The following is a 19,734-nucleotide window of genomic DNA, read 5'->3' as shown; positions in this document are numbered from 1 at the left end:
CCCCAGCCGCCCTAACTCACCTCCGCTGCTGCTGCTCGCGCACCGCTGCTTACCCTCCCTCCCAGGCTCTCAAACCCGGGAGGGAGGGGGAGATCCTGAGCGGCCGCGGCGTGCGAAACAGCTGATTCGCGTGCCACAGACGCTCGGGATCTCCCCCTCCCTCCCGGGTTTGAGAGCCTGGGAGGGAGGGGGAGCAGCGGCGTGCGAATCAGCTGTTTTGCGCGCCGCAGCCGCTCGGGATCTCCCCCTCCCTCCCAGGTTTGAGAGCCTGGGAGGGAGGGGGAGACCCCGAGTGGCCGCGGCGCACGCGCAGCTTCTCCCTCTCCCTCCCTCCCTCCTAGGCTTGAGAGCCTGGGGGGAGGAGGCAGGGCTGGGGATTTGGGGAAGGGGCGGAGTTGAGGCGGGGCTGGGGGGGTGGGGTAAGAAAAAAAAACGGAGGGGGGGCGGCCAAAATAGTTTTTGCTTGGGGCAGCAAAAATCCTAGAGCCGGCCCTGACTGCACCATCTACTCAGGACACTCCCTACACTAACACAGGAACAAGTCAACATAGCCTTAGAGCCCCGACTGGGGTAATTCTATCTACTACCCAAGATCCACAAACCTGGAAATCCTGGACGCCCCATCATCTCGGGCATTGGCACTCTCACTGAAGGACTGTCTGGATATGTGTCAAGTATCAGAGGGGTAGCCGTGTTAGTCTGAATCTGTAAAAAGCAACAGAGGGTCCTGTGGCACCTTTGAGACTAACAGAAGTACTGGGAGCATAAGCTTTCATGGGTAAGAACCTCACTTCTTCAGATGCAAGTGAAGAAGTGAGGTTCTTACCCATGAAAGCTTATGCTCCCAGTACTTCTGTTAGTCTCAAAGGTGCCACAGGACCCTCTGTTGCTTTTCTGGATATGTGGACTCCCTACTCAGACCCTACACCACCAGCACTCTCAGCTATCTCCGTGACACCACTGATTTCCTGAGAAAACTACAATGCATTGGTGACCTCCCAGAAAACACCATACTAGCCACCATGGATGTAGAGGCTCTCTACACAAACATCCCACACACAGATGGAATACAAGCTGTCAGGAACAGTATCCCTGATGATGACACAGCACAACTTATTGCTGAGCTCTGTGACTTTATCCTCACGCACAATTATTTCAAATTTGGTGACAATATATACCTCCAGACCAGTGGCACCGCTATGGGCACCCGCATGGCCCCACAATATGCCAACATTTTTATGGCTGACCTGGAACAACGCTTCCTCAGCTCTCGTCCATTCATGCCCTTTCTCTACCTACGCTGCATTGATGACATCTTCATCATCTGGACCCATGGGAAGGAGACCCTAGAAGAATTCCACCATGATTTCAACAGTTTCCACCCCACCATCAACCTCAGCCTGGACCAATCTACATGGGAGGTCCACTTCCTAGACACCACAGTACAAATAAGCGATGGCCACATTAACACCACCCTATACCGAAAACCCACCGACCGCTATGCCTACCTTCATGCCTCCAGCTTCCACCCCGGACACACCACACGATCCATTGTCTACAGCCAAGCGCTGAGGTACAACCGCATCTGCTCCAACCCCTCGGACAGAGACCAACACCTACAAGATCTTCACCAGCATTCTCAAAACTACGATACCCACACAAGGAAATAAAGAAACAAATCAACAGAGCCAGATGTGTACCCAGAAGCCTCCTGCTACAAGACAGGCCCAAAAAAGAAACCAACAGAACTCCACTGGCCATCACCTACAGTCCTCAGCTTAAACCTCTCCAACGCATCATCAGTGATCGACAACCCATCCTGGACAATGATCCCTCACTTTCACAGACCTTGGGAGGCAGGCCAGTCCTCGCCCACAGAAAACCCACCAACCTTAAGCATATTCTCACCAGCAACCACGCACCGCACCATAACAACTCTAACTCAGGAACCAACCCATGCAACAAACCTCGATGCCAGCTCTGCCCACATATCTACACCAGCAACACCATCACAGGACCTAACCAGATCAGCTACAACATCACCAGCTCATTCACCTGCACGTCCACTAATGTTATATATGCCATCATGTGCCAGCAATGCCCCTCTGCTATGTACATTGGCCAAACTGGACAATCACTATGCAAGAGGATAAATGGACACAAGTCAGATATCAGGAATGGCAATATACAAAAACCTGTAGGAGAACACTTCAACCTCCCTGGCCACACAATATCAGATGTTAAGGTAGCCATCTTACAGCAAAAAAACTTCAGGACCATACTTCAAAGAGAAACTGCTGAGCTCCAGTTCATTTGCAAATTTGACACTATCAGATCAGGATTAAACAAAGACTGTGAATGGCTATCCAACTACAGAAGCAGTTTCTCCTCCCTTGGTGTTCACACTTCAACTGCTAGCAGAGCACCTCACCCTCCCTGGTTGAACTAACCTCCTTATCTCCATACTGATTTATACCTGCCTCTGGAAATTTCCATTACTTGCGTCTGATGAAGTGGGCATTCACCCACGAAAGCTTATGCTCCAATACTTCTGTTAGATTTAAAGGTGCCACAGGACCCTCTGTTGCAAAATAAAAATAGAAATCCTTCTTATGCATCGTCAATAGAATTGTTTACTAAGTGCCATCCAATTACATTTGTGCAAACCTATTAACAATAATTTAAATGAAATCTGACTGGCTGATGAAAATTCCAATCCTTAAATTATATCCAGGCGTAGGTGCTGGAACTAGGGGTGCTGGGAATGGCTGCTGAAGCCCCCCCATCTTGAAGTGGTTTCCATCATATACAGGGTTTACAATTTGGTTCAATGGTTCACTGCACCCCAACTATACAAATTGTTCCGGAACCCCTGTACCCTCATCCTCAGTCAAATATGTCACTGTGACTTTCCACATATTTTTCAGTTTATTTTTTTTTAATTTGGCAGCTTCTAGTGGTAGATTTTTTAAATCATTTCAGGGGTAGTAACTTATTGAAGTTGATTCCTTAAGTATTTTAAAAATAGAGAGTGCTTGTGGTCCAAACCATCCACGTTAGTTCTTTGCTGCTTTTCCCAAGTTTGGGGACTATTTAAGCTTGATCTCTATGATCCACTTATGTTGAAGTGGGTGGGGTGTCGTAATATATGGAATCAGTCTGTCATAAACAGGAGGCATTTATTAAACACAACAACTGCTTACAGACTCAAACAAACAGACATCCACACAACTTGAAATCCAGTTTTGTCTCCTTTGTTTATCAGGAACCTGTCTGGAAATCTAAACAGTACATAGAGACATCAAGTGTTTAATAATACACTTCAAGTAAATATATTATTACAGAGAGATTCCAGGAGAGGCTGCTCTTGGGCTGGCCTTTTCCCTTCTAGATGTCCTCTGCTGCCGCCTAGCACTCTTGGAATTAATTGAGTCTAGACCCAACACTGACTACGTATCCCTCTGATATTTCCTCTTTATATGACTTTTGCAGGACATTGATTTCAAAAGATGCCGCTCCCTGTACAGGACTGAGTGTCTCAGTCCTATACAGGGAATGGTATCTTTTAAAATCAATGTGGAGCAACTACACAGGTAAAGAAATGAGTATTGAAAATACAACCTTAGGTTAAAAAAACAAACAAACCACTATTCTTGATTCTGTATAATTAAAAAGTCTTCCTCTTTTTTATTTCAAGTCTGTCTCTGTCACTTCAACTGAAATAAGCAGTCACTCCTGTTACCAACATGGCCAGCAGGGTGCATATCACAGTTTGTCTAGCATATGATACCACCAATAATGTCCATTGCCATGTGTGAATCAATGACAAAATCATTAGATGTGGTCCTCTTAATGTCACAGAGAAGAAAAAACACAGGGAAAACACTTCTTATTTAGGATTCTGGCTTCGTTATGCATTAAAGGCCTGCCATGTACATTAATGACAACACTCTCATTAACTTCAGTCATGCAGGATCAGGCCCCCAAATAGCAACTTTCCATAGCGAGTAGTTGCATTACTCATTAGCACCCAAAAAAGGGTGGAGGTTATACTTTTAAATATAGAGGTGATTTTTTTTTTATTCCTGACATTTAGATCAATTTAAAAGGAGGATCAAATTAGCCAGTGATCAAATTAAGAGAGAAACTGTAATTGAAACCCTGGAAATGTTTCTTGTTTCATTGGTTTCTGGTTACTCTGACAGATTATGCAGTAGAACCATGTAAATTTCAAAGGTTTTTCCTTCCTTCCTAGAACTAATCTGCCATGATATAATTCATAGATTCTAAGACCAGAAGGAACTATTATGATCATGTAGTCTGACCTCCTGTATGCCACAGGTCATAGAGCCTCACCTGGTAATTCCTGAATCAAGTGTACAACTTCTGTTTAAACTAGAGCATAACATGTGGAGAGGTCTCCAGTCTTGATTTAAAGACTTAAAGTGACGGAAAATCCACCATGTGCTTAGGAAAGTGGTTCCAATGGTTAATCACCCTCACTGTTAGACAAATTTAGATGCAAATTTTTATCTTCAGCTTCCAACCATTTAATCTTGTTATGCCTTTTTCTGCTAAAGAGCCATCTACTATCAGAAATCTCTTCACCATGTAGCTACTTATAGCTCATTCATGAACAAGCTATTTCTTAACCTTCTCTTGGATAAACTAAGTAGATTGAGTTCTTAAATCTCTCACTGTAAGGCATGTTTTCCAGACCTTGAATCACTCTTGTAGCTCTTTTCTGAACCCTTTCTAGTTTTTCAACATTAGTAGAATGGAATAGATCTTTGAAGAGGAAATACACAAGTAGGATATCATTTGCCTGGACATTTGGGGTGGTGTAGTGGAAGAGGATAGTTGTGGTGTACTATGTTGAAAGCTGCAGACTATAGAGATGCTTTCTGGGCCCATCATTTATGGTGGAGGATGGGGGAATATTCTTGTAGCCCACCAGCCGTGGCTTTTCACAAAATATGTATTTTTCTTAAATAATTACCTTTTTAAGTTGCAATTTCTGATGTTCATTCTCAGCACAGGAGGGTTAAAAGAACCAGCGTGGAAAGCTTCTGAACAATCACTTTTTTTACTTATCTGAATCTAACCTGGAAGGTGAGCATGTTGCAACTGTTATGAATTTTTTCAGCCTTTATTCTTTGCACTTTGAACTTGGATAACTTTATTTTAAAACAACTGCTCTCATATTTAGATCACCTTTCACCTCCCCCCTGCAGATTAAAAAATGCTTTATAAATATCGCTCCATTGATCATAGATTTTATAATCCTCTCATGTGTATGGGCTATCAAAATGCCCTCTGAGAGGTATCTAGTCCTGTTATAATCCATTATGGTTGTAGAACTGTACCATTTTCCCCCAAGTATTCAATTATCTCTATTTCGGTAATACAAACTAGGCTGATAGCTTTTGAATATCTAATTTTCAGTGCAGATTTACATAACACAAGAGTAGGCTTCTCATTTCCACCACTGATGTCATTTTCTTTAACCCTCAGCTAGACTTGTACAGTATGCATGTGTGTGTCTAGACAGGAACTCACTGTCCCATACCCACCAGGCTAATCTCTTGTGTGCTTACCACTTGATAGTTGCAGTGCTGTGCTGCAGACTGACTGTCACCTCTCTGAGAGGACTGGATCCAGACTTCTGTGTCTCATCCAACTGGTGGCTGCTGAGGAGACAGAGGGTCCTAATGATTTCTAGCTCACACTTAGCAGAAGGGGAGGTGAAATGTGGGGGTGGGATGAAGAGAATCACGTACAGGTGTATTATGATGAGCACTGTTTTATATTGTCACTCTGGTGTAGGGATTGTCATGAATGTGTGTGTGTTTCAGTGGTTTCCAAACTGGGGTTTGTGAAATGTTAAAGGGGGTTCTCGGAAAAAAATTCCCTAATGGCGGACAGAGCTGTCCCTAGGGACCCCCCGGGCAGCACGGGGCCAGCAGCCTGGAGCCACTGGACTTCCACGAGCTAAGCAGATCAAAGCAAGCCTATCTATCACACTGAGGAGATTTAAACTTCAAGACTCGGTATAAGAAATGGAAAGGGAGGTGGATATTTTTTGCTGTTTTTAAAATTAAATAGGCAGCTATTATTGTTTGGTTTTTTTTAATTATTATGAAGAACAAGTTTAAGCTTTGTTGTAATGTGAATTGTTTGCCTGGACTGCTCAAGACCTGAATGCTTGTGTAGGAGGAACTCTTTGACTTGGCTTCTTAAATACCTTCATGATGTTTCAGATCTGATACTCCTTGATGAAACATAGGAGCCTTGTCTTATAACAGGCTTATTCAAAGTGATACAAGCTACAAAAGTGAGATCTTGGAAGAGTGTCGCCATTTTCATAATGTAATAAAAATACTGTAATGATAAATAATAATAAATAATAAATAGTGTGTAATAAGCATGTCATAAAAACAAATTTTATATTTCCCAGATCACTGCTTTTATAATTTATACTCAGATAAAGGAGAAAATCCCTGGAAATATTCATTTTTAGGAGGGGGTTCACGAGACTTGACATTTTAGTGAAAGGGGTTCACAGGTTGTTGAAGTTTGGGAACCACTGGTGTGTTTAAAGCACAAGCAAGCAAATGGCTTTCAGGGCAGCACAGTCTCCAATCCAGCCCTCCTCCCTCCTTATGTCAAATAGGCCCCAGCGGTGTTCAGGTGGGAGCCTGGAAGTGAGTTGTCTCTGCTTCATGGGCCATTTGACACAAGGGATGTAGGACTAAAGAATGGCTGAGCTGTGGGGCTGGGGCTGAGGGGGGGGGGCAAGGGATAAGGGCTGGGAAGCAGGAGGGGTTGATTGGGAAGGGGGTGGCTGTGGCAATGGGGTGGCTGATCTGGATAGGAGAGGGAAATTGCTGGGGCAAAATGGCTGGAGGTAGCAATGACGGAAGGAAGGAAGGGGGGTGGGAAGGAACTGAGCTGGAGACAGATGGTTGGGAGAGCTATTGGCTGAGAGGGAAGAAGGATAATGGGTGGCAGAGGGGATGGCTGGAAGGGCAGGAGAGCTAGCTGGGCTGGGCCGGAAGCAGGGGGCTAGCTGGGCTGGAGGGGAAAGGGGAGAAGGGCTAGCTGGGCTGGAACAGGGAGAACAGGACTAGCTGGGCAGGGATCAGGGGGCTAGCTGGGCTGGAGGGGAGAAGGGCTAGCTGAGTTGGAGGGAAGAACAGGACTAGCTGGGCAGGGAGCAGGGGACTAGCTGGGCTGGAGGGGGCAGAACAGGACTAGCTGGGCAGGGAGCAGGGGACTAGCTGGGCTGAAGGGGGCAGAACAGGACTATCTGGGCAGGGAGCAGGGGGCTAGCTGGGCTGGAGGGGGGAGGGGAGCAGGGGGCTAGCTGGGCTGGAGTGGGGAGAACAGGGACTAGCTGGGCAGGGAGCAGGGAGCTAGCTGGGCTGGAGGGGGGAGGGGAGCAGGGGACTAGCTGGGCTGAGGGGGAGAACAGGACTAGCTGGGCAGGGAGCAGGGGGCTAGCTGGGCTGGAGGGGGGAGGGGAGCAGGGGGCTAGCTGGGCTGGAGTGGGGAGAACAGGGACTAGCTGGGCAGGGAGCAGGGGACTAGCTGGGCTGGAGGGGGGAGAACAGGGACTAGCTGGGCGGGGAGCAGGGGGCTAGCTGGGCTGGAGTGGGGAGAACAGGACTAGCTGGGCAGGGAGCAGGGGGCTAGCTGGGCTGGAGGGGGGAGGGGAGCAGGGGACTAGCTGGGCTGGAGGGGGGAGAACAGGACTAGCTGGGCAGGGAGCAGGGGGCTAGCTGGGCTGGAGGGGGGAGGGGAGCAGGGGGCTAGCTGGGTTGGAGGGGGGAGGGGAGCAGGGGACTAGCTGGGCTGGAGGGGGGAGAACAGGACTAGCTGGGCAGGGAGCAGGGGGCTAGCTGGGTTGGAGGGGGGAGGGGAGCAGGGGACTAGCTGGGCTGGAGTGGGGAGAACAGGGACTAGCTGGGCAGGGAGCAGGGGGCTAGCTGGGCTGGAGGGGGGAGGGGAGCAGGGGACTAGCTGGGCTGGAGGGGGGAGAACAGGACTAGCTGGGCAGGGAGTAGGGGGCTAGCTGGGCTGGAGGGGGGAGGGGAGCAGGGGGCTAGCTGGGCTGGAGGGGGGAGGGGAGCAGGGGGCTAGCTGGGCTGGAGTGGGGAGAACAGGGACTAGCTGGGCAGGGAGCAGGGGACTAGCTGGGCGGGGCGGAGTGGCTGGAAGAAGCGCTGGTCGGAGCAGGCCAGGGGAGGCTGGGGCTGGCCGAGGGCCCCCCCCCCCCCCCCCCCAGTTGCTGTCCTGTCCATCTGACTGAGGAGGCTCTGAGCACGCTCGGGTCTGAGGCGGGCGAGCCCGTGCCCCCCGGAACGCTCCCGCCAGCAGCGGGCAGTCGGAGCTAGGCGCTCGCCCCCGGCCTGAGGGAGGCTGCTCCTGGGGACACAGGGAGGCGGGGTGGTAGCGGGCGCCGGTAGCTGCGCTGGAGGAGATGTGGCTGGGGGCGGTGTCAACCCCCAGCCCCCTGGAGCGGCAGCCAGTCTCTTCGCGCTGGCTGGCTCCGTGCTCCCGCTGCAGTACGGCGAGGCTACAGCCTGCGGAGCCAGGGGCTGTCAACGGAGGGGATAGCCAGCGCGGGAGGGGGCCCGGGCGCCACAGACACAGAGATCGGGACCGATGCAATAAAATGCACCTCCTGCAAGTGCCCCTTGGGAGGAAGCAGCCGCAGGAGGCGGCGGCGGCCGGGAAGTGAAAGGTCGGGAGAGTTCGGCTTGCCATGCACTGCACGGGAGCAGCAGGAGCCCGGCGGGTCCCCGCGGGGAAGTGAAATGTTCTCAGCGAGGCACGCGGCTCCCCGGGGGCTGGAGGAGCCAGCAGCTGTCCCGCGATGTCACTCCCCGGGGGAGACTCGGGGGCTGGAGCCTCCCTCCTGCCCTTAGCACGCCAGTGAGTGGCGAATGAATGACCTGCCGGGAAGGATTTGCTCTGGAGAACCTTCTTCATGTGCAGAAGAGATTCCAGGCTCCTGGTCCTCCTCCTTGATTCATGCACTTTGACCAGGAGTTTGGCCATGGAGAGCTGGGTCTGGCTCATTGCACTTCTGGGCTGCTCTGCTGTAGCTGCAGGTGGGTCTTGATGTATTTTCATTCCTTCTAAACCTTCTCCCCCATCCTTAACCTCTAGAAAGGAATAAAGCTGCTGGGGAACACAGTTTCAGACTATGAAATCGCTTCATATTCCCTATCTTCCTCCTTCTACAGCAGTATATGTAAGCCGCTGGTTAAGGGCAGTATTTACTCTTAACGATCAAAGTTTATCTTTCTAGCCCGATTATCATTTTCAGAACGAACAAAGAAGAGTTTTACTTGCAATGTACACCACCGTGTATATGAACAGACACCCTTAGACTTTTCCTGTACAGGTTTCGGATCTCAGTGTTCCTTAGCCGCCTCTCAAGGAAAAGATGTAACATTCGCTTTTTAAAAATGTGATCGGCTCTTTAACAAGTTCATAAGAGAGTGTGAAAAGTCAAGTGGAATGGGAGAGCCAGGGAAGACATCAGGAAGACGCAGTTCGTCCAAGAAGGAAAGATGACTGTAGCATACTGGTGAATGCCATTAAGTTGCTTTTTTAACCTCAGCCCTTTTTCTGCATATGGATACAGGGAACAGGAGCTTCCTTAGCAGGAAAGAGAATAACCGAGCTTGGATTATTTTAGCTATAGCTGGAATGGCCTCTAAAGGGAAAAAGTGCCTTTTCTATGGTCAGGAACAGTCAGTGTTTCTGAGAAGTGTGCATTCACACCTCAGGTTCTTTTGTTTGGGTTTTTATTGATTCCTCAGAAAGGGGTCCTCAAACAGTAAAATGTTCTATGTTCAAGTCACCTTTCTCTCTCTTTTTCACTTTCCTTTCCCACTAATTCCTGGACATACTATGGGCGTATTTCCCAAGTCAGTTCTCGTTTTCCCAGAATTTATTTTCAGGAATGCAAATTAAATTCCATATGGGGCAGCTTGTCACACTGCTACCGATCCAACACTGCAGATGCACACCAGCAGTCTTGTGTCCATCTCCTCAGCCTCAGCAGTAAGGGGAGTTTTCAACGGCTAAATACTGTAGGTACAGACTGGCTAAGCAACATCTTAGAGGGGACATGGTGACTGTCTGGAATAGTTTGGAGAGGGATATAACTAGGAGGTAATGAGACTGAAAGTGAAAAAAGGAATATTTAAACAAAACACGAAGAAAAGCTTCTTGACACTGAAAGTTTAGGAAGCTCACCATGTGAGACAGCCAGAATTAGACTGGGCAAAGCACCAAACAGTGCACTGTAGCTGCCCTGGTAGGCGATGGAGTGGGTGTCCTGATAAGTGTTTTCCAGCTGTAATTTCTATGAGCTATCCCTTTATCACATCTGACTCTGAGGGAAAAGTCAGACACGTGCATTCTTTCTGAAGTAACTGCTACTTCAAGTTTATGCACAAGCAAAGCAATCTAAAGATCTCAAATAAGATAAACATGCCTGGACTTTACTGACCCTTAGCACTGACACCCCACAGTGCCTACGCTCATGTTGCTCATAGCACCTTTACATGAAGTAAAGATAAGATAGCTTTCATTCACTCCCTTTGGCTGACTTATTTATTTAGAAGCTCCTTGGTATCTGGTTAGCATATAGTACAACAGTGTATCACTGAGATTGTTCCTTACTGCTTATTCTGAGTCTTACCAGCTAAGATCTACAAGATAATGTAGCTCTAACAATCTTGGTGTCAGTTATCCTTGTGGTGTGGGAACCATTACTTCAGTATTGGAGGGGAGTGAGAAAAGCAGAATTCACAATGTAGTAAATAAAGTTTTTAGTCATGCTTATAATTATCTTTACAGTACTGATGGCAAAACTAGCACACAGATAAACCAAAGCTTTAAACCCCTTTCCTACCCTTGCCAAATGTATTTAATATAATAAACACTTTGTACTTAACAAGGATCTCAAAACACTTCACAATTAGGCTTTAATATTGTGTTATATAAACTGTTTATATGTTTTCTTGGAGCGTTTTCAAGCCATGGGCTGATTTTCTTTTTGAACAAATCTCATTATCAGCTTGTTATAGAAAAATCATATAATCAATTGCAAGGGCGTAAGTGAAATGTTACTAGGCATGTGTGTCAACTGAAAAAATGCTTAAACAGGAAGCATATGTTAGGCCTGGATATTTTACAGGTGAGTCATGGTGTACCTTGTGTGCTCTTGTCCATTACTAAAGATTGCTGTTCAGTGGTATGCACAGTATATAGAGTATGAAATAGCATATGGTTAAGCATAACCATTAAGGGGTATGGAGACGCACCTCTTTCTGGTAATGGAAGAGCTGACGTGAGTTTGTGGCTGACAGTGTGAAAATCTTTATGCTCCAGTCTGTCAATTTTGCTGTATTCTTGTGGTAAACAGCAGTAAGCCAGAAAACTGTCACATCTCACAAATTGCAGCACTCTGCATCCATCATTCTAATTTTTTTCATTTGAAAAAAAACCCGCTCCTATTATTCAAAGGTTTTGTTTTTTCCCCCAATATAAGAGGCAATGGCTTGTGAATTCCAACAGCCTGAACCTGTCCCCATTGACTCCAGTGGGAGCAGGATCCACTCCCAAATGAGGAATGAAAACTATGGGCCTGATTCAAAGCCCCTGGGAGTATAGAAATAAGGCTTTGATGCTAGCAGGTGCTAACCACTTCTGAGTATCCTCACCTGCCATGGACTTTAATGGGAGTTGTGTGCTCAGCACGTCATGGACAAGCTCTGCAGGACAGAGCCCCGAAGAGACAGGCCTAAAAGGACTACAGAAAGTGTTTTATTTACTTTAATCCATTTGTCAATTTAAGTATAATGCTTTTGCATCTGAATAGTTACTGTAAGATCCTTGGGGCAGAACTTATAGGTGAAATCCTGGCTCCATTGGAATTCCCATTGACTTTAGCAGGGCAATGATTTTAGTCCACGTTTTCCTCTATATACTATACAATATTGAGCACAAAGATAGCACTTGATCAATATGGATACTCATTAAAAATCGTATTGGAGTCCTGACTGAGAACTGACATATTTATTTCTTCACAAGAGTGCTTGCTATTAGAGGTAGTAATTTGAAATGTAATGGTGGAGGGTGCTACCGTAAACGTTCACCTGTTTATTTAACAGGTAACTTCACTACAATAATGTAGCTAAAGAATCCAAAAAAGCAGCCAACACATAAATTAAGTCAGCCCATGGTAAGCCTAATTGATAACGCACATGGTAAAATACTTACTTCCCTATCTCTCAGGAGAGCTGTGTCCATTAGTTTATGTTTGGTCAGTGCTTTGAAAAGGATCTCTATAAGGGATAAGTGTTGTTCTGTAAATTTTACAGTTGTATTTATTCACTGTTATGGGCATAAGTGTATTTTGTAAATGTGAGCTGAGACTGTCTTATTTTAGTTCTTGCCTGCAACTGTCCTTTTTAGTGCACTTAATTTCTTATCCCTGTAGGGGATACATTATTTCACAGAGTATTTTGGTCATTAAAATCTTTCCAAGATATTTTTAGCCAATGCAATCTGCCCATTTGTAAGTGCTTTATAAACAATGTTCCACAGCTTTTCTGAGTAATCTGTATAAAAAACTTGCATAGATCCTTGGTATTAGAAATGGGGGTGAGGGAAAATTTATCAGATCATTAAATCTACCCCTCTGCTAATGCAGGATAGAACTCCAGTGCAACTAATATATACCAAAGCTGAATAACAGTAATAGCCCCCAGATAGAGGATGTATTGGATAGTAAACCAAAATGACACTTGAACTTAGCAAAAAGACCAAGAAGAAACCATAATCGTTAATGCATAAAGCTTATTGTGTATGTTTGGCCCAGTGATAAAGAACACATTATGCACCTCAAATATTTTGGCATGCCCATTTTCAAGTCATCAGAGCTGTTTTGTTTATTTTTTTTTAAGTTAAATGGCTATGGGTCATAAAATACAATCTAGTTCCTGACTGACTGTCAGCTTCATTAATAGGTGGAAAGTTTATAATAAAAATTACTAAACCATGACTGTAACTTTGCTAAAGATTTCATACTGAACCCCTGTGGTGATTTTATTTTCTGTGTAGACACTGTAATTGCATGAGTTTTAAATCAACAAGACTTCTAGACAAACCTGAACAAAAACCACGTAGACTAAATTACAGGGCAACTTGCCAGCACCATTTCAACAGTGGAATTTTTTCTTTACACACCATTAGTGACAAACTTCCAAAATATGAACCAGTGTACCGGCTAAATCCTGACCTCTGCAGCACCTGGGGAGGGGATGCTTCAGTGTTCCTACTATGCAAACAACCTCCAGGCTCAGTAGGAATACTGAAGCACCTTGCTTGAATATCCCTCCACAACTCACCTCCCTGTCTCCTACCCAGAACTCAGCTATCTCATCTGCCCAGTAAGCCCTAGCACCACCCAACCTCCACGCTACTTACTGCTTTCTTCATGGCTTCCTCCCTGTCCTGTGATGGGATGGGTCTCTTTCTGGGGTCTTGAGGAGAGGGGTTGTATGGCCATACCCTGAGATACCAATATATCTTTGTGGGTATTCAGACAGGGTCACTGCCCCACTTCAAATCCTCAGGGTTTTCTGGGATAGCTCAGGAAGCAGCTTGGTTTCCCCTAACACAGGACAGCAAGAGAAGGGAATATTCCCTTTCCCAACTGAGGTGGCTGCCGTACCAGGGAGTGCTCCATAATGCTTATTGTGGTAGCTAAAAAACCCTCAAGGTTCCCTAGAAACTACCCAATAGGACTTTTTCCTGCATGTGGTTTCCAGGGAACCCTGGAGCGTTCCTTATCTACCACATTAAGCCTTAGGCGGCATCTACTGCCCATGGGTTTAATGTAGCATCCATTGCAGAGGGAGAGGGAGCTAGGCTGAGGCAAAGGGGCTGTAGGGCTGTTGTAAATGCCCCTCAGTGGAATAGCCGGGGGCATTTTGGGACCAGGAGGAAGTATGGCTGGGGCAGGCCTGTGCTCCAGGTGTTCTCTGGCCACTGAAACAGGTGCAGTCCTGAGGGCTGCCCTAGTCTGCAGCAGTTCCCTTCAGCCCCTGACTCTGGGCTTCTCTTCTTGATCTCTGTGTTGGCCAGTGCAGGATTTAGCTACACTGGTGTGAAGGTTACACAGGGAGCTGTTTCACATGGTAACCTGAATGCAGTCGTCTGAGAGCAATGCCGTTAAAGATCAATTGCTTTAGATTAACACGTACTTTCCTTCACCTAGGACTGAGCAGTGTTGTTGGAGTTGGGTCCCATTGCGAAAAAGCATGCAACCCTCGAATGGGAAACCTAGCCCATGGACGAAGATTGTGGACAGATACCACATGTGGACGCAACTCCACCGAGTTTTACTGTTCATATAGTGAGAATGCGGACCTGACATGCAAGCGGCCCAAGTGTGACAAATGCAATGCTGCTCACACCCATCTGGCTCACCCGCCCTCTGCAATGGCCGACTCTTCCTTCCGATTGCCTCGCACATGGTGGCAGTCAGCTGAGGATGTACACAAGGAGAGGATCCAGCTGGATTTGGAAGCTGAGTTTTACTTTACTCACATAATCATGGTGTTTAAGTCACCAAGGCCAGCAGCCATGGTTCTGGAGCGGTCCCAGGATTTTGGGAAAACATGGAAGCCTTACAAGTATTTTTCCACTAACTGTTCGGCAACTTTTGGCCTAGAGGATGATGTGACAAAGAAAGGAGCAATTTGCACTTCAAGATATTCAAGTCCCTTTCCTTGCACTGGGGGAGAGGTAAGTTCACTGGCATGTTAAAGGGATACTGTCAAGTAAATGTTGGCCCTGAATTCAGTCTCCTTATAACCTTTGCTCCAGAATTTATATTTCTCATCTTAAAGTGCCACTGTCAACTTGAAATCTAGTTAATTTCAAGAAATGAGTTAAAAGTAGTTGCAAGTACTACATCTGTGTGGTTATACAATCACATTTTCCTACTTTTAAAAATGTTTCTCTCTCCCCTGTTGCTTTGTGAAAGACCCACACAAGCAACAGGTGAAAATTGACTATACTGGAAAAATGTTGAAACTGGCACACACACATAAAGATATTGTTAATTTCAGAAAGTAAACAAATGTGATAGAAGGAGAAAACAGAAAAATATTTTTCTCCATTCTCTTTCAGTTCTAGTAATTTTAAATGTTACTTGTAACAAAAGGTCAAAATTTGACAGAAATGGGGTTATTTTTCAACTGATGGTGTCCATGTCCCTGTTAAATAACTACCACTGTCACCAACAAATTAAAGTAAAATAAACCAAAAAGAGCCACTGCTTACGTTGACCCAATAATTTTTCTGTAATTCTGTGGAAGAAGGACATACTAGTTAATTAAGAAACCCCACTCCCTCGTACATGCTATGTGCATGGACGCTAATATGAAAAAAAGAGTAAACAAAAGAAAAATAGAAGGGAAAAATCACATTTGCTAAAAGAAAAATGACAATATTGAAAAGAGGTTATTTTATACATTACAAACAACAGAAAATAAAGAACATATAGATCTGCTACACAATGCATTGTTTTGCTTTTTTGCTTACACTGATAATTCAACTAGTTTTCTGAGAGATTCCCTCTAATGAAACCCTAATACAGAAATTAAGATCTGTTGTGTTGCTATCTCTGGGTTTACACTTTCGTTAGTGGTGAGGTATCCTCGGTGGACTGTTGGTAAAATCTGCTCCCTCTAGTGGTCTTTCAAGAGGTAGATGATCAGTTTACAGTGCTTTTCAGATGTGTTTTGTTTGTTAAATCAAACTTTTGATTTTTCCTTTGGAATAAAATAGAGAATGGGGTGAGTTATTAACAAAAAGAAAGATCAGTTTTATTCTGTTAGACTGTGTTGATTATTTTCTTTGAAGTTAGGCTCCCCATGCCATCGTGCTGGGGATCAATATACATCTCCAAATAAATAAGGGCTTGTCTACACTACAAAGGCTTTGTTGGTAAAGCTATGCCAGCAGAGCCCTCTAGTGTATATACAGTGTATACAATAGAAGGAGTTTTTCCGCTGGCATAGTAACACCACTTCCCTGATGACACTAGTTATGTCAACAGAAGCACTCATGTTGGCATAGTTGCATCTACACTGGGGTTTTTACCAACATAGCTATGTCAGCTGGTGGTATGATTTTTCCTCCCACACTTCTAGCCAACTTACCTATGCTGGCAAAACTTTGTGGTGTAGACTAAGCCTTAGTAAATCATCCGTTGATATACAGAATTCTCACAAAAACGAGGAGTCCTTGTGGCATCTTAGAGACTTAACAAATTTATTTGGGCACAGTTTTCCACCCCCATCCCAGCAGTTTAATGATTCAGTTCATAGACATTTAGGGCCAAATTTCCACTCTTGGATATGTTCATGGAATTCACACTGAATTCAGTGAGAATTTTGCCCTGAGATAGCTATACGTGGTTCTCACTGAATTCAGTGAAAATCACATATAGATATCCCAGTGTAAAACCTGACCTTTAAATGAAAAGATCAGATATGAATAAATTAAGTTGAGATTTAATTTCCCTCAAATTTTGCATCCAAAGGGAGGATGCTTTGTACAGTTTTTCAGTTTTTGTTTGTTTTCTTCACAGAAGAATATGTTAGCTCCATAGCAGGGCTTTGACAGTGTTTTAATTTAAAGGGCTAGAACCTCAGCTGGCACACATCAGTGTTCCATTATGCCTGTCTACCCCAACTGAGGATCCAACCCACAGTCTGAAAGCAATTGCCTTGCTAAAGGGTCATAAGGATTGTCACTGTTAAAAATTAACAATACACGTGAAGAGTCAAACCATATCAGCCATCACTGGAGTTATTCAGTTAGCTTTCTCCAGGATTGGGCCCTGGTTTGGTTAAGAAAGGAGTAAGGAGTACCTGTCCAAAGGAATACATAAGTCTATTCACTAAAATGCACCCTTCTATGTAAGAAGTCATGGGAGGGCAGCAGCTGTTCTGGTCTAGAGAGAAACTTTTAAGTGCATTCTTTTCATTGAAGGAATGAAAGCCTCTAGGCTCACTGAAGAGGCCGGTGTCCTTAGCAGTTACTTTATTAATCCAATAAAGGGTTAAAATAAGGGGACGACAAGGGAAAACTGCTTCCTGCTTCCCGTCCTTTGGTAAAAGCAGAGAAAGAACTTCCCCTCCATGCTGGGGTTGGGACTCACTAAACAAGGGAATCTGTAGTAGAAGTAGCAGGAGGTGCCAGGCTGAGGAGTGTCTTAGGCTCTCAGCATCTCCACCAGTTGTATGCCATCTCCATAAGGTTATGTAATGCCACTTTACCATGTAATGTTGAGCCCTTTGACAATAGCTACACCAGGATTGGTGACCACTCCCTCTCTAGTTTGATCACAGAGGAGTGTGATTTGTGTGTCCTCATTCACACGATTCCTTGGTAACCTTTCTACAGGTGATGCTCAGAGAGAAGAAATTCAGCCCTGACTTGGGTTTGCAAAGAGTGTAAACCAGGGCAGGATTTGGCTCATCCGAGGTTGATTCTGAAGCTACTATTTGTGTACACAGTTCCCACTGAAGTCATCCCAGTAAAGTGTGTCCACCTAGAGGTGTGCAAATACAGGCCGAGTCAGTCTGCATTCGAGTCAGTGGAATTTCTGCATGTGCAGCAGCTAAAGGATTGATAGCCCTCTGTGTGGACACAAAATTTGTATCTGCATCCAATCCGCAATCTGCTAACGTGGTCCGCAGATATCTGCAGGTTTGCTGGGCTCTGAACATAAAATTTGGATCCGCATCCATCTGCAAATATGGTCAGACATCTGCAGATATAAAGTAGATATCCGCAAATTTGCAGGGCTCTAAGGATTGAGATGCCTACAAGTAGAAATCAGCAAATACCTTAGGTAAGGGGAGGAATTCAGTGTTATTCAGTGTATTCCAGGTAGCATGCTACAAAGCAATCCATTCACAGAATGGCCTTATTGTTGCAGTGTCTAATATGTTGGCTTCATTTTATTGTAGTTTGTGATAATTGCAAAGAAAGGAGACCTCCAATTCCAAATTGTCTTATTATTTCATATTTTAAAACAAATGTTGAGTCCAAGGGACTGGAGCCCTAAATCATTTGGGAGTTTATGCATATGGCACACTTCAGTTCCCTGCATTTAAACATCACTTGTATTTACGTGCAAAGTAATAACAGCGACTCTCTGGCAACCAGATGGCAAGCATGCATGCTTAGCATAGATCACATTTAATTTATTACAGCGTGCTACATTCCAGCAATTACTTCTAACTGCCAATAGCAATGTGTATCTCACCTAAAGCAATACCAGAGTTTTGTGTGCTGTTTTGAATTATGCACTGCTGACTCCCACTAATTGTAGCACCTAATTTCAGACATATGGAAACAGTTTCAGTTGAAACAGTAGTTTCAATATGCAGCCATCTTAAAATATCTAGCTTGAAAGGGTATTATTTAATTGCAGCTAAGTTGGCCCAGTATTCTTTAAAACATCAATATAAACTCTGAACTGCTCACAGGTCTCTTTAATATAAAGCAACTACTGTATAGCATGACAGCCAACTGCGCACAAGCCTCTTGGAGCACCACTTGAAAAAGTTTCAGTATCATATATAAAAGTCGAGGTACAAAAACACAGGCTGTGTGTGCCTGTATAAAAGCAGTATGGTCTAAACGTAAAAAGAAAGGGAATGGAAGTCAAAGTACCTGGGTTCTGTTTGTGACTTTATCACTGACAGATGTGACCTTGGACAAGTTATTTGGGCCAAACGGTTAAAAGTGGCCTTTGATTCTGAGTGTGGCACCTCATATCCTGAGACCTGGTGTAGAGCAGAGATTGGAACTTGGGTCTTCCAGATGACTGTGTGTAACAACTAGGCCATAGGCATTCGCATGCTCTCACTGGCTCAATGACTAAAATGGAACAGCTTCTACAGGAGAGCTTGGGTGCGCCACCTCAGGTGCTCCACCTCAGGCTAAACAAGTGGTTAGGGCACTTCTGTAGGTGGTGCAAGACCTGTGTTCAAGTTGCTGCCCTACTTCAGGCAGAGTAAGGATTAGAATGTGGGATCTCCCACATCTGAGATCAGGGCTCTAACCTGTGGGCTATGGAATAAGAGGGGGCTGTACCATCATCTCATTTTCAATGAGAAAAGCTGTCTAACTTCTAAAAGGTGTCTAACTCCAGGAGAGGGTTCTTGGCTGTGAATCTCAAGTGGAGTCCACAGGTAGGTAACTCCCATCCTAACTCCCTTTGACAGGTGAAACTTAAGCCCCTCCATCCCCCACTCCCTACCCCTTTCCTAGCCATTTCCTACTGGGTAACTTAGGTGGCTCCCTGCTCAATGAGCTGGCTTTTGTGACTCCCATTCTTAGGTGCCTAACTCTCCAGTCCCCATGCATTGTATAAGGAGCCTACACACCTAATTTAGGGCTGAAGATTCCAATGGGCAGCAGGGTGCCTAAAATTGGTCATGCCAATACTGAGCCTAAGATCTCTTTGTGGATCTAGCCTTTAATAACTAGAAGAAACAGTGATTTGAGATACCGTGTAAGAAGAGCTTGCCTGAAAGTGGTATAATCAATACACTTTTCAGCCCTAGATTCAGAAAATAGAACCAAGTAAGCAGTACAGGGGAGGGGTCAGTGAGAGGCTAG

At 45.2% G+C, this 19,734-nt stretch overlaps 1 protein-coding gene across 8 annotated transcripts in view; it reads left to right on the top strand.

The window, feature by feature from the left end:
• NTN4 (netrin 4) overlaps window positions 1-19,734 on the top strand; it is a 148,303-nt gene that overhangs the window by 23,552 nt on the left and 105,017 nt on the right. For 6 of the 8 annotated variants that reach the window (XM_024099641.3, XM_005306505.5, XM_065560607.1 and 3 more), the window contains exons 1-2: window positions 8,210-9,116; window positions 14,306-14,835. In XM_024099641.3, coding sequence (XP_023955409.2) covers window positions 8,993-9,116; window positions 14,306-14,835 — 654 coding nt within the window. In that variant the 5' untranslated portion in view covers window positions 8,210-8,992. Of the gene's footprint in view, window positions 1-8,209; window positions 9,117-14,305; window positions 14,836-19,734 lie in introns of those variants that run through there. The other 2 variants (XM_065560630.1, XM_065560618.1) reach the window with 2 other exon arrangements.

The sequence above is a fragment of the Chrysemys picta genome, chromosome 1, assembly GCF_011386835.1.
Source record: "Chrysemys picta bellii isolate R12L10 chromosome 1, ASM1138683v2, whole genome shotgun sequence".
In the NCBI taxonomy this organism is placed as follows: Eukaryota; Metazoa; Chordata; order Testudines; family Emydidae; genus Chrysemys; species Chrysemys picta.
The sequence above is the reverse complement of the archived record's forward strand: the minus strand, read 5'-3'. Positions and strand labels throughout refer to the sequence as shown.